General features: G+C 37.6%; 1 protein-coding gene across 6 annotated transcripts in view; it reads left to right on the top strand.

Moving 5' to 3' along the window:
- LOC107101124 (myocyte-specific enhancer factor 2D homolog) overlaps positions 1-15700 on the top strand; it is a 39026-nt gene extending 23326 nt beyond the window's left edge. For 2 of the 6 annotated variants that reach the window (XM_015399903.1, XM_015399902.1), the window contains exons 6-13: positions 1005-1061; positions 1619-1800; positions 3987-4016; positions 7279-7408; positions 8299-8464; positions 9949-10017; positions 11488-11538; positions 13358-15700. In XM_015399903.1, the coding sequence (XP_015255389.1) occupies positions 1005-1061; positions 1619-1800; positions 3987-4016; positions 7279-7408; positions 8299-8464; positions 9949-10017; positions 11488-11538; positions 13358-13799 (1127 nt within the window). In that variant the 3' untranslated portion in view covers positions 13800-15700. The remainder of the gene's footprint in view (positions 1-1004; positions 1062-1618; positions 1801-3986; positions 4017-7278; positions 7409-8298; positions 8465-9948; positions 10018-11487; positions 11539-13357) is intronic. The other 4 variants (XM_015399904.1, XM_015399905.1, XM_015399907.1 and 1 more) reach the window with 4 other exon arrangements.
- The last annotated feature ends 27 nt before the right edge of the window (positions 15701-15727 follow it).

Genomic DNA, 15727 nt, shown 5'->3' with positions numbered 1-15727 from the left:
AACCAGGATTTGTCATTTAATTTACCCTGAAGTAGTGTAAATGGGTCTTGTACACCAACATCTTGCCATCTATAATCTTCCACAATGTTTAGTGAAATGGTGTTAAAAGTTTAAAGTGTGTATTTTATTGCTACATCTAAAAAGATAGATCTATTTTTTTCTTAACATTTTTTATTTTGATTTGATTCGTTAGTTCTTAATGAAATTGCTCCTCTTTTTTTGCTTATTTCCAGCCTGATTTTATTTAAACATCTTTTATGTTCTACATAAATTAGAACAAAACTTTAAAAAAAAAGTTGCAGTTAACAGGTTTTTACTAATATTTTAGATAGAAATGGTTATAGAGTTTACAGCTTATGTTGGTTATTTGCATGGATAGCGCAGCTAGCATTATGAAAACATCAATAAGCGGTATATCAATTGTATGTCATCCAAGTTGTAAATAATAAGGTTAACTGAAATTTTCTAAAAGGCCATCAACATTTAGTCCAACTTTTTCCACAAAATTGAAAGCTTAAAAGGGATATGACTTGCAAAGTCTTCCTGTTATCTGTCAAGATCTTTTTCTCTCTCTGGCTAAATTAAGTTCATGTTTTTGCAAGTCATCAAAATGCAGTTTCTCATTAAATTTCTTCTCATAACAGCTGATTTTCCGGTTTATATTTGACTGAAAACACCAAAACCCTTTTTTTGTTTCTTGAAAACTATAAAAGCAGTGGAGCCTAAGACAAACAGGATATTCCCTATCTCTTTTTGTCAACACACACTGCATGCACATAATAAGAAAACTTGACATTTAAAGTACTGTATACAACTTTCTGCTTACTCTGTGGTGTAAACTGAAAGGGATTTAACCTTAAAAAGTTTCATTAAGATTACATATCACTTGTAACTTGGCACCACAGTTAAGTTTAATTCCATTTTTTGATCTGTAATTTTGCTTTAGTGTGTTTGTTACAAAACTAAATGGTCTTTGCTTACATTTGTATTTATTCTTTTGACAGGAGCTCTCCTCGGAGGGGACTTAAATAATTCAAATGGAGGATGTCCAAGTCCAGTCTGTGAGTAGATTATTTACTTTTATGTAAAACCAAAAGTATTATCAGTCATGGTTTTTCACTTTTGCATCTTTTTTGAATGTTATCAAGTCATTATTTCTCATTTGCACCATCTGTGATTGGACGGTAACGAAAGGGATTCTCTATTTTAGGCATCGTGGCATCCTCAGCATACCACAATTTGACACTGTCTCTTGCTTTATGAAAAGATGTTCAATGAATTTTTTTCTAAAAGTAAATGAGATTCTTAAACCCTTATTTATCTAAGATTAGATAGAGAGCATAAAGACACCATAGAGGGGCTTAAAAGGACCATATTTCCCTGCTCATCTCTAATCATGCTCAATATCCCTCCTTCTATTGACCCAACCCCTCTGATGTTTTGACATTGGCGCATCGTCAAACATTTTGTTAGTTTTACTGGTATTTGAATGTGAACCCTTTAGAGGAATATTTAAGCGTGTATCACAACTCGCACCCTGTTCGTACCCATACTGTCTGATCTATCCTGTTTGATCTTTATTGATTTCCATGCATTCACACCTCTGTCTCCCCCGCAGCTAATGGATACACCAGCGCCAGGGCCTCCCCAGGTCTGCTCACCGTCTCCAACGGCAACAGCCTGGGGAAAGTAGTTCCGGCCAAGTCTCCGCCCCCACCTCCCAGCCCGCAGATGGTCAACAGCCGTAAGCCAGACCTCCGAGTCATCACCTCACAGGGTGGAAAGAGTCTCATGCAGATGGTGAGATCAGCGAAGTTAAACTATGGTCGCCTGGGTACATCTAGTTTCAACCACTCAGTCTGAAGCTTATGCAGATGACAATTTTTGATTATTACAAAGCATACAGGTTTGATTTTAAATAGTGTTATCAATTAGGTACAAAGATATAATGAGTTCTCTCTCCTAGTTTTCATCTCTTTTCTGAAAAAACAAATCCTATTTTCAGTTTCCAGAATGCACCTGACTGCACAGGAAATAGCTAAAAACCACATTCCCCTTTATTTGGGTAAAAGAAATAACCGAGGGGTGAGATTGTTTCATGTTTTGGGCTTAGATTAGCCCAGTTTTGCCCAGGATGTTTCTGTAGTGAAATATTTATTTCTCTCCCTACTTTCTCAATATCAGAGTGCTTTCTTCAGATTTAACGTTCTCTTTTAAGTCTGTATTGTTCTAAATTTTCAGTAGCACCAACATGTTCTTAGTTGTGCAAATCTCAATTCTCAATTGTTTTGGATGTTTGTATCTCAGTGACAACTTGTTCATATGAAACCAAAGAATTTAATATTGGTGTCATTTTACGAAGCTCTATTGTCATAGTATTTTATTGGCTTAAAATGGCTTCAATTAGCTTATTTTCAACAGTCAAGTCTTGTGCAGTGGGTTTAGAAAGAAGGCACTGCACACACTGAAAATCTATCTTAAAAGCTAACTCTAAAGGTGCTTTTACACCAAACATAAACCGTGCAAATGTTTTCCGTTTTTTGCCAGGTGTTAGTCACTTGACATTTGTCTCTTTCGCCAACAATTGGCACATTGCAGTGAAATTCCACCTGGCCTTGCTTCGCTGCTTCATCTATTAGGAGGCATGTCCTTGCACTTTTCTGTGTCTCTTGTCGGTTCGAGTCAGTATAGACCTCCGCTGGGCTCCATCATCCTAAATCGCAACCAGATCCTGGATTAGTTGACGCAATGCAAGTTGACAGAAAAGTCTGGATTTGACTCCAGCAAAATTTTGTTTCATTCTATTTGTGCATCCAACACGCATTTCAGTCTCATGCCCCATGTACTATAAGTATTGCTAAGTATGTCTTTTTCTGTCATGCTACAAATGTATTGCGTAATGTCCTCGAATTTGCTAGCCTTTCGAGCAGAGATAGGTTAATCTGCTCCGCAATGCATCAAGTTTGTTCCATGACCTTGTTGCATATTGAATTGAATTCAGTTTATTTATATTGTGTCATTTCATAACACGTCATCTCAAGGCTCTTTACTGAGATGATACAGTCGGTGTAAATAATCCTGGACCGGACTCTGGATAGATTCTTTATTTCTCTTGCAAATACTAGTGAGGTTCGTCTTAAGAACAATCAGCAGCACCCAACAAAGAGATCAAGTAAATCCCTCGCTCCATATTTTTTGTGTTTGGTGTCAAAGCACTGCCAGCTTTTCTAATCCTGTACCTTTTATGAGAGTAAAACCTCAAACGAATCAAACAGAGCAACTTTTTTCTACTTCTTAAGCCTTCCTGTTATCTATTACAGTCTTATTCCTGTCTTTCAAAAAAAAATTAAAACAGATGCATCAGCAGAAAATGCTGCATTAAAATTATGCAATTTTGCATTATTATTTAAAAAAATAAAGAAATTAAAGTATTTTCCCATCAGAAACTACAGAAACCCACACATCTACGTATGTTGTGGTTAGCGTGACCTGTTGGCGCTTAAATATGAAACAAGGGTCTGATCTTTTTGTTGATGACTGGAAGGTCCTGATTAGGGCTGATCAAGTTGGCTTCTTACCAAAGAAGAATAAAATCAATCAATGCACTCATTGGTTACACATTTATTAAAATAATCAAGTTTTTATAAATTTTCTTCAGTTTCACTCAGACATGAGGATAAGTCTGACAGTGCCGAGTTTGTTAAGGGTCATAATGATTCTGTCTGTGAATCTCTCAGGGGTTTGGTGACAAATTCTCAATGTTGACTCACAAAATAAGACTAGAAGTTTATTGTTTGCTTAAACATCAGTTTTTGAAAAACATTTCTAGAAATGCAACTGTTTTATTTTTACCAGTGAGCTTTGTACCTGTAGTGTTACCAGCGGGGACGATGACTTTAATGAAGTAGCATCAGTTTAGGTTTTGATTTTATTATTTTATGCAGCCTCGCCAGAGTTATAACCCTCTCTGTTACAACTCATTGCAGACAGAGGATGAACTGGAATTGGTAAACGAGGTGATCCCTCACACCCCCACCTCCCACCACAAACACATATATCACTCGCATGGGTCGATGCCAGTCAGTTGTCTGCACATTATTAGCATGAGTGCAGGACTCTGCAGGAGTTTCAGTCTCGTTTCACCAACATTTCCCTCAGATGGTGTGTAGTTTGACTGACTGCATGTGGTTCAGGATACGTGGATGTTTCTTCAAGCATTTGTTTTTAGTTGTTAGAGATATTTTTGAATCCAGCCCTCTACATTAATCTCGTTCATGGTACTTTAGCGGGAATGTTCGCCTGATTCCCTGGAGGTTTGAATTGGACTCACTTCATCTACTGTATGGTGCTATCTAAAGCATGGGTGTTGTTCTCACTTAGCATTGTGGTGCGAAGCACCGCAAGGCATGTTTCACTGTTCATCGATAGTCTCACACACTCATTCTCACTCTCCAACACAATGTTTGAGGATTTTTTTTAATAACTGCTTTGAATTACATTAAAGGCATTTAAGCATCAATGTTGTTTCACCTATAACCACTGGCTTCCAGCTTTTGGGTTAAAGCAAGAGATTTCAGATAAGCTTTGGAAATAAAATAAACATTTAAGATATCCTTTTTTTTTATTCTGTCATTAATTTTGTATAACGTTACACCATCATAAATGGGGTGAAAAAGTGTATTTATGTGGAAGCTGTTTAAGTGTGTCCTCAGTGAAAAACTTTTTAGTACTCAGCATACAGGCTAACCAACTTTTACCAGCACTCCAAGTGTGTTCGACTTCTAGTTTTACTTTCACTCTTTCAGTTCTGTAAATTAAATTGCTCCTATTGTGACACATCTGTGGTAGTCAAAAAGCAGATTTTAATCCAAAGAGAAGCAAAAACATGCAAAAACATTATTTAATTCAACACCTGCGGTGACAATGTTAGCATGATTACAGTTTTAATAATGCTTGTTTTCTTCTATAAAAACATGGAACAAACTAGAATTATCCCTTATTTGCTCCTGAGTGGGTGTATATTTATGTTTATTAGCATAAAAGTGGCAAGCAAATTAAAGCAAACGAGTAGAAACAGTAGAAATACAAATTTAAAAAGGAGTGTAGACGAAGGTCAAATTTACAGTGCAAGATAAACAATACAACTATAAAAATATCAGTTTTCAAATTGGAACAATGCATCCCTTTTCTATATGCTGCAAACAAAATAATAAGATAATAGTTATTCAGCTAAATGTGTTTTTAGGAGTAATGGTTGCTGCTTGCAGCAGATGGTCGCTGTCCTCCTCCCTGTTCTACAATTTTTTCTTAAAGTCTACTGTCTAGGTTCTCATTTTCCAGAAGATGGCAATTAATTTTCATCACTTCACAGTGCCAGGTCCCTCACTCCTCTTCCTCGCAAAGCCAGATAATGAAATCTTACACTCTTTGAGGTCTGCCTCGGCTCTCTTTGTGGATTTAGTGCAATTCCAAACTTGATGAACGTTTCTTAGCTCATATAAAGGTAATTCTAGTGTAAGATTACCACATTTTTGGCTTCTTACTGCAAAGCCTTTTTATATCCACTGATAATTCAAGAGATAAACCTAAAAATAGATTGCCTCTTATGTGGTTAATTTATTGTAATGTAGTAAAGAGGCATGGAAGACTTTAAACATTAAAGGGATATGTCAGATATTAAAAAACTGATACATTTTCGATTATTCTGTATTTTTTAAAACATCATTGACATTAAGATAAACAGAAATGTAAATATATAAATAAAATGTTTTCAGTTCACCACTCTTTTGATACATGAAAACGGAAGAAATTGGTGATCTGACTTTATTTTTTACCAGCATTTTGTAATTAATAAATAAAAAAAAAGTATGAAGATTTTAAAGAGGAGAGGATTTTATCATTTAAATCATGCTCCACTTTGCAGCTCAAGTTAGTGATGGGTGTAGTTCCAGTAATCTGATAACAGCAGAACAAATATTTTTATTTAGAAGATTAGCGTTTTTGCTTTTGTTTGGGAACAGTAAGTAGTAAATTGAGGTTTGCCAACTTTAAGTCCACTTACAAAATTCTCTAAGTGTGTTTCATTTTGTCTCGGGCATATGTTGACGATTCTGCAGCCATGCTTTTGGCAATACAGTAGCAGCTAGCTGAAAGTACACTAATGGATTTCTATGTGAGCACATTAGAAGATGTCACTGTGTGATGTACAATGTTCAGCAGCTGGCTGGTACAAGGTTTTTAATCGGATTGGACAGCAGGATTGTAGACTTGTTTGTTGAGAACATGCTACCTTTTCATGCTGTAGGTTTTTCACCTTTGCTGCTCTGATAAAGATACTCGACCCTAAAAACATGTCCATGTCTAACCCCACTTTGGACAGGACCATCTTGACCAACCATAAATGGCTGGAAGAGTATCTTACGTTTACACAAGTTTGTTGAGTTATTATAATAGTACATTTTAACTGATAGAATGTAATTATTAATTAAGTAATTGTTTTCTTACCCAATGTAACTAAGAAATGTCAAACTTTATATTTACAGTATATATAAATTTCATTAGATTCTGCAAAGCCAAAAAGGCAACCTTTAATAACAAATAAATGAACCTAATGAATGTGAGTAACTTTGCAGTGGTTGGGGTTAACTTCCACCATTTCTTTTAGCCATTTAGCGCTTTATTTGATATTTATTTTACGCCTGTAGGACACCATAATACAGAGCTTGTTTTGTTAAAAATAACAGCAACAGTTTTAAATCTGCTGCTTTAATCACAATCAGAATGAATTTTTAGCATTTTCTTGAATTGCTAAATAAAAATTGCCTCAGGAAATAGTCAATTAAAATGTTTGGTAAATTGTAATCTGACAAATGTGTTTCTTTTATTGAAGTATAAAGCTGATATACTTCAGACTAATGGTTTAATAAATTTTTTTCCTCCTAATGGTGCAGTTATAAGTTTAACAAAAGCTTTATTTGAATCAGAATCATTCTTTTTTCAATCCTAATCCACCGTTGTAACCAAAGGTTGAATAAATTGCCTTTGATGTAATTCTCTTCCATAATTTATAAATGTAAGGGAGTGTGTTTTTTGATCTACGTCATCAAGAACACACAGAGAGGTTTACTAAGTGTGTAACATCGTTCTGAGTCCAGCCATGTGTGCATCTGTCATTCCCAGCATGTCCAAATCAAATGTACTGAAATTGATCCTAACTCTGGCTCACATAGTGGATGTGCTTGTTTTATTTTTTGTTAATGTTATTTCACTCCTTGACAGAATGCCCAGCGGCTGGCAGCAGGAGCCCAAGTGGCACAAACGCTCACCACGCCCGTGGTGTCTGTAGCCACACCGAGCCTCCTAGCACAGGGTTTGCCCTTCTCTGCCATACCTACAGCATACAACACAGGTAAGGGGGAAAATTCATAAGACTGAAAATTAGTTGGGAATGGAAGAGAGCGGAAGCTGTAAATGATTTTACACAATTACATTTTCAAAAGGTCTAAAATCCTTAGAAATAAAGTGTTTTTTCACAATGAGTAATATCTAAAGTATATCCTCAAGATCATTCAAAGAAACCAGCATGTCATCAGCAGAGAGTTTTGTATGCTTAAAAAGAAATACATAAACATTGAACTAACTTATTTTAATTTTAATTTTGATAGTGGTTGTTAAAGATAAAAAATGATAGAAAGATAGGGGTGAGCTGATAAGAGTCATCCAGTAATCGTTTAGATTTAAAAAAGAAAGATGTGAAACCCCTTATACATGTTTTTAATCCCCTTATAAACTGACCATAAGAAGTTTGTTTCTCATAGAAAATTAGTTAGAATGGTTAGAAAAAAAAGCAGTAGTTTTGAAATAAATAAAAACAGCTGTCATTAAAAAAAAACTTTCAAAAAAGGATTTTTCGGTTTCTCAACAATCAATGAAAAACTCTTGATATACATTTCAATAACAAATAATTTTAATGCGCAGTATCTTTTAAAAAACATTTTGTAGTGTTTTTTGATGCACCATTGTCTCTATTTAAGTATTGATAAATACATAGATTGTTTTGAGCTTTTTTTTATCGTAAATTAAAGGCTTATCACAAATATTTTTACTGTTGTAGTATTATACATATTATACATAGTATTATATGTAGCATATAATTTTTCATTTTTTGGACCAGTCCCTTTGTTTAAATGTGAAACAATTAAAGTGTTTTCTTGCTAAATGAGCTTCAGCTGTTGGTTTTATCTGGGCTTACACAGAAGTGGGAATAAGAATTTAAATGTAACTTCTATTTTCCCTCAGAGTACCAGCTCACCAGTGCAGACATCACTGCTTTACACGCTCTTGCGTCCCCCGGCGGCTTGTTGCCGACTAGTGTGTCCACCTGGCAACAACAGCAAGCTGTTTCCCAGCAACAGCCACAACAACAGCAACAACAGCTTAACCTTGCTTCTCTCAGCAACTTGGTGTAAGTCTCTATTTTTTTTTGTGCCTTTTTTTGTTTTTGTTTTTATTTTCCAAATATCGGGAAGTTGGTTGAAACATCCTCATCTAACAGCTCCAAGCCCTCTGATAACATCCTTACAGCTCACATACTGACCCTACCAGCTGCTTGCATTATATACATACCATGACCTCAAATGCAAGCAATTTGCATCCTCTTTAGTGAACTGGTTCTGCATGTCACCATTGTCATGACATCAATCTGAATACTTCTCCCTGGCTTGTTTTAAATCAACTACAGTAAAGGGGATCCAAGTTTTTGTAACTAAATGGCATCTCTGTTCCCACTACTGGAAGTCTTACTTGTGACCGTAACATTTGATTATTCGCCGGGGGTAATTTCTCAACAGTGGCATTACCGTTTTGTCCAAGACGTGTGGGGACCTGCTATTTACAATGGTCTCGTTTTTAAGCTGAAGTACACTTTTAATCATATTGTATTAGAAACATGACCATTATGTTCAAGTTTAGGGCAGTTCAAGCTGAAAATTATCAGATTACATCCACAAGACGACCTTTCTATGCCTCAAATATTTTTGGGAACTTTGTTCCAAAAATGGAAATAAATTGTCTTTCTGTCAGGTATCAAAGAGTTAGATGCTCCGTTTTGTAATTGGTTCTTTGCCAAGTTCTTAATCTGAGTGTTAAAGGTATAGTAGAGGATGTTCTTTTTCTGGGTGGATCATCAAAATAACTGGTCCTCCTAACTGTCAATCATTCTGGTAATATCTTTACATAAGGCTGTCCTACTTGCTCGTCCCCATTTTCAGTTACCGGTGGTGAGTCTGACATTGTGGAAAATTTGGAAATCTTCTTTTGAAAAGAAAGCTTGTATGAGCGATGCAAACAGCAACTTTTAAACAGAGTGTGCACGAGGAGAAATGGGCTTGTGCACGCTCTCACCCACGTTTAAAAGGTTTTCCCTCTCAGGAGTGGGTACAGGGTTGTGCATGTGCTTTTTTTTAGGTGGAGAGGGCGGGTCTTTTCAAAAATTTGCGAACATCCTCCACTATACCTTTAAAGCTCAATGATCCAAAGGTCAGTTTTGCTGCCTCTAAAACCCTCCTTAGAAAGACTGAGGGACAGGAGTCGAAATTAAGCAAAAAGAAAAAATAATTAAATAAAAGAAACATCTGCAAGAGCTTGAAAATTCTACTTATTTAACTAGAGAGACTTGATGACTAAATTATTGTCTCAGCAGCTTAAAAAAATTTACTTAGGTTTTCATACTGAAGGTATATGGAAAAGATTTATGCAGGAATAATTTGGAACAGCAAATGGAATTGTTGGAATTATTAAGGGTTTTGGGTTTTTTTTATGCGCTTGACAATACTGTTTTCCCACAGGAGTTATAACCAGGTAGCATCTGGATTAGACTATTTGTTCGGGTTGAGCTTTGGTCACATGAACAGCAGATCCTTGAAGTGTTTCCTCTCCTCTTGTCCACAGCATGTGGGGCGTGGACAAACAGAGCAGCGAGCTGTCTAGCCAAGTGTCCAGTCTGGCTGCAAATCTGAGGTGAACAGCCACTGCTAGTGTGTGTGAAATGTCATGACTTTGTCTGTGAGATGCGGTGGGGTTCGCTCTGTATTTTTCCTGCCTCAATGCAACACTAATGTCCAGAAAATATTGCATTAGAGTAGGAGATTGGAACTATGTGAGTCAGCGAATTTAAAGGACTAACATTTTTTTTTGAAGGGGTAAAATTGTTTTATATTATTTTTAAAATTACTTATCTAATCATAGTTTTGACCGAAGCCAATTCATGTCTTATAAAGGTCCAATTTAAAGTCCAAACCTTAATTCAAGTGAGAATATGCAAAGAGACTTTAATACACGATGATTACAGAAACTGGTTTCTGCTAATTTATCAGCGTCTCAAATGATCTTGATTTGAAAACGAGTCACTAGTCATATTTGCATCAGAGCTTTCTAAGAGTTTATTTGGAGTTTTGGAAAGAAAGAAAAAAGATTCCGCTGCACACCCTTTAACTGTTTTAAATTTTTTATTTTAAACATCTGAGACATTAGATTTACACATGAGAATCCTCAATGGCCCTATACTGTACAAACACGTTAAACCACTAAAAACTTTGTTTTATTTTGCAGACATTTACCAAGGCTTTCTTTTTGTTTAAAGCAAAATGTGGTGCTTGTTCCTTGCAATGTCAAGGAATCCTTTTAAAATGTCCTAAATCCGATCATGATCAGGGTCACCGCCAAAACTTAGTGGGTTCTGAGTCGGACTAAGGCACACCTATGGTTCAAGGGGAATCCATCCATTAGTTTTTCTACAATCTTGTTCACCAACAAACCAAATAAATATTAAACAAATAAATGCTATTAAAAATATTACCTCCTTTGCAGAAGCAAATATTGAGGGTTCTTAATAAAATGATAACAAATGTTACTGAAGAGCAATTTAAGGTATAAAATAATGTCCAAAATCTGTGAGAAAGCTGATTTCATAAAGATATTAAATCTTCTGAACCTATGTTCTGATGTTCTCGCTGGTACAGGATTGGAATTGAAGGGAAGCTAGAAAAACAAGAAGACAAAGCTTACATGTGCCGTATTTCACATTTGAAATGTACTTAACTCGGCTTTAGTGAGCGTTTAAGCGTATAACTGAATTTGGCTTTAGATAAAAGCAAACTAAAGGTTGTTCATGTCTGCAAAGGATCCAACACATTTAGCTGTAATGGATTTAAAATGATAAATGTGATCTATGTTAAAGAAGAGGAGTTTACAAGACTATTCTATATCTTTTTAAAAGCCCCTGATCTGAAATATAAGTGGTAAATGTATATCAACCCTAAAAATATAGTGATATTTGGTCTGTTGCAAACAAAAAGCATTACTGCTGTCGTGATCAGCAGTGGTTCAAATCTTGCCTGCAGTAATGTTTCACACTTTTCTCCTCACATGCCTTCTAATCCACCTGTTCCCTTTGGGTTTGGGCTCCAACATGTTGTTTTCTTCCCACAGTGTTGGCTCTCCGTCCAACCTGCTCTTGGGTAGAGATGAGTGGTTGGGCCGGTACTGTATCACACTTCCTTTTTCCTGTGTGTCTCGTGACTGCTTTTTGGCTGTCCCCCCCCCACCCCCCCATTTAAGCATGCCTACTGTCAAACAGGGAAGTGACGGAGCTCAGGTTTCCACCATGTTTTCTAACCAGATAGCCCCCAATCAAACCCACCCACCCCCTACCCTCACCTTATTTGGAGTTTTTTCACATTGCTGACTCACTGCAAACCACCCTGTCACATCACACCAATCATTTCATGCTTCTGTTGACCCTTTGGGAGCTGTTAGCAGCGTTGCGTTGCTTTTAAAGGGCTCAGAAAACGACTGTTGTTTAATAACTGGGTGTGGCTTCTCCTTGTCGGTGCTGTGCTCTGTAATGTTGAGTTCTGTTCTGACACAAGTGGTCTTCTGGGTTTCTAATCATATGCTTTTTTTTTAAACGTGCTGAATGACTTGTTTTCCGTGCCTTACAATAGTAGTCAAGCCCTTTAACTTGTTCACACTTTGTCACTTTACAACCTCAAACATGAATGCTTTATTTTATATATATATATATATATATATATATATATATATATATATATATATATATATATATGATTCCTACACATTCTGGTAAAGTTTTCCAGGCCTTGAAAAAATGGAAAAATTAATTGAGAGATGGGAAAAATTATTTGTGCTCCCTTACTTTGACCTGTTGCTGTCCTTTATGTCCTTCCTTCCCTCCTTATACAATTTCCTGTCCTCTTTCCTCCTTGTTATAACATATTTTCTTTCCTTCTTATATACTTTCTTGTCTCCTTCTTTTATTTCCTGTTTTTCCATTTGTTCTTTTCTTTCTAAGTGTCCTACCTTCCTTACTGCATTGTTTCATACCCCTCTCCTTTCTTTTTTTACATGATAGTATACTCTGTACTTTTCCTTTGCTCCATCCTAATCTGTACTACCTTCTTGTTTATCCATGTTGCACATTTTCAATTTGTGCAGTGTTGGAAATTCTTCATTGGACTTTAACATTTGAATGTTGTAAATCTGTTTAGTTGGGTCTGGAAAATGAGGGAGTTTGTGCATAATAAATGTGTAGGAATCCTTTTATTGGGATGTTATGTGATGGATCAACATAATGCAGTGTATGCCTGGAAAAAGAAGGAAGAATGCATGATGATTTTTTTTATTTTATTTTAGTAGGCAACTTTTAAGTCATTAACCTGACTGTGGCATTTATTGAGAAAATTTATTATTTTATTTTTTTTTGTTGAAAGAAAGCCACAAGAATCCCTTTGACAGTTCACTACAAACCTTTTAGAGAAAACTGAAAACGCATTGCAAGGGTTTTTGACCTTATGCAAAAATGTTTGTTGTAAAAAAGTAACCTTCAATACACCATCCCTGTTGTAAAACACAGTAGTGGCAGTATAATATTGAAGGTTAGTTCTGACGCCAGAAAATGAAGGTAGACATTTATCTTTAATAAGGAAAACAACCTTAGACATAGAGAGAGCGCTTCAGTGGAGTTGGTTGATGTCAAAGTCTAAACCTAATTCCAATTAAGAATCAAAGGCTCCTAAAAATTCATGTTCAAATATGCCAAATCCTTCCGCATGGAAGATGGGGTCGACCTTCAGTACATTTGTTGGAATATTTTCCTTTGGATTGACTATTGTTGGCGTCTTTGTTGTGGTCCATCTCATAAAATGTCAATAAAACTTTAAAGTCTTCGTTTGTAATCTGGAAAAAGCTGATAGACAGTAATTTTTATCATGATTATTCTTTAGCTCTGCCTCTCATCCTCCATCTTTTTTTTTTCTTTCCCCCTCTGACCCCGTTTCAGGCCGGTGACCCACATACCTCAAGGCGCCATGCTGACTGTCAACACAAACTCCAGCGTGAGCATCAAGTCGGAGCCGGTCTCGCCCGGCCGGGATCGGAGCACCCCCTGTCCTCCTCCTGCTCCACCCCCATCAAGCACCCCATCCTCCACTTCTGGAGGAAGCATCCTGACTGCTCCACCTCAGTATCCGAGCTCCCTGCTCTGCCTGGAGCCCCCGACGGGCCGCTCTCCCGCAGACAGCGTGAGTAGCAACGCCAGCTCCTTTGAAGGTAGCGATCGGGATGATGCCAGCGCTGCGGGCGGCGGCGGTGGTGGTTGCACTACTGGAGGTGGAGGTGGTGGTGGAGGAGGTGGCGCTACAGAGTTCCTCAGAGTGTCAAGTGAACCGGACCAGGATGGAGGGAATGTGAAGCGCATGAGATTGGATGCCTGGGTCACATAGGAGCAGCCTCTTTGTAATTACAGGGAAGTTTGGTTGACTCTTAAACACTTGCACCACCTTCATTGATTATAGCCCCCCTCCCTGCCCCACTGCCATGTGACACTATCATCACACCTCTGCACCTGTCCTGCATCATATGCCGTCATCCTGAACTTGGAGGGCTTCGCCAAAAAAAAATAAAAATAAAAAAAAAGAAACTGGTTTGGATATCAATCTCTGAGCTCAGCTGGATTTGGCCCCTGATTTAAGGGACTGTAGATTTTTAAGGCCTTCTTGCTTGAATGGACTCTTGTGTTGTGATTTCTGAGGTGTTCGACCTTTTTGTTATGCAATTTGACGCAACCACAGAACATTTTTCCCGTGGTTTCTCAGTGACTATTCTATTGACGTGGAGCCAGGACTTTGCTCCCAGCGGGGGATTGGTGGCTCCTCGACTTTACGGGACACCTGCTGCATGATGCTCCACTTCCTGCTCTCACAATCCCACATTGTTTCCATTGAGTGCTGTCCATCTTTTCCTGCAACTTCACCCTGGAGAAATCTTGCGACTGTTCGGACTCTGACGGGTTTTCATTTGGGTGCAGGGTTTCTACACAGCCTGGAAAAATTTAAAATTTGCTTTCCGTGTTTTCCAGGTCCAGGATAAGAGATTTGATTAATTAATGTGCATTTCAAGGCGTTATTCTCCACCATAAATCTTTCCCCTAATTCCTAACTGTCTTTCCTAGTGTCTTTTCTTTCTTGTGTCCTACTTCCTTCTTTGTGTCCTATTTTCCTAGCTGCCTCCCTTTCTAGCACCGTAACTCTGTTTCCTATTGCTCTACTTTATTTCCTTATGTCCTTCTTTTTGTCTTACTTGCATTTCTTGTGTCCTTTTTTGTGTCCTGGTTCCTTCACTCTTGGTGCACATTCTTTCCATATGTCTTTCCCCCCTTTGAGGTGTTCATTCTACACTCCTTGCTCCCTCTCTTCTTTTCCACTTCCTCTCTTCTGTCCTTTCCTTCCTGTCGGATGTCTCCTTCTTTCCTTTCTCCTGTTTTTTCCCTGTTGCATATTTAAACCATACCATCTGTAGAAACGTCTCTTTTAGACGATTAATGGACATCTGCAGGTTTATGTTTCAAAATTAACACAAAGGGCTGACAGCTCTGATGTGGAAAAATGTGGGATTTTCCCATGAATAATGTGTAGGAACCCTGTAGGTAGGAATATTGCCGCCATGATGAAAAACCTTCCTCAAACGGACCGGAGTCGAGCACCCTGCCAGAGTGCCAATATCAGCTCCTCTTGATAACAAATGCCAAATGTCGCACTCAGTGGAGGGACACTGACTCTGCAGACTCTGTGTTCACCGAAGGGTTGCTCCTCCCGCCATTCCTCGCCTCATCTCCTCCAGCTCCTGATCAGAAATCCAGCCACTCCCTCTTCTTTTCACCATCCACTTACGATGCATAGGAACTTTAACGAGCCTCTTTTTGTTTCTTTAGTATTTGGTTCTTCGGAGTCCAAGTGTTCTTTATCTGTTGGTATTTTAAACATGTTTTGCAGGTCCGTTATAGTCGTCCAGAGGTAGAAATTCCGACTTTGTATAAAAAAGAAAAAGAAAAAAGAAAGGTAAAAAAAAAAAAAAATCACTCCTTATACAAAAGCTTTGATGTCCTCTTTAGCTCTCTATATCCCTCCATAGCCGTGTTTGGAAAAGTGAAAGGAAAAAGACTTTTTCTATATTTCTACCGCTTTGAGTCGGCGACAAAGTGAAATAGCTTTTTGGCTTCAACCACGTGTATGTACATAATGAGTATATTTGCATAGACTTTGCTAGGTATCCCTAAAAACAAGCAATGTGTTGATTCTCAGTGGATCTGTTCGCATATATGAGTGTGACTTTGAGATGTTTCAAGCGGGGGGGTGGGTGGGGGGTGTCGGAC

Source organism: Cyprinodon variegatus, unplaced genomic scaffold, assembly GCF_000732505.1.
Source record: "Cyprinodon variegatus isolate N-32 unplaced genomic scaffold, C_variegatus-1.0 Scaffold1055, whole genome shotgun sequence".
Classification (NCBI taxonomy): Eukaryota; Metazoa; Chordata; class Actinopteri; order Cyprinodontiformes; family Cyprinodontidae; genus Cyprinodon; species Cyprinodon variegatus.
The sequence above is the reverse complement of the archived record's forward strand: the minus strand, read 5'-3'. Positions and strand labels throughout refer to the sequence as shown.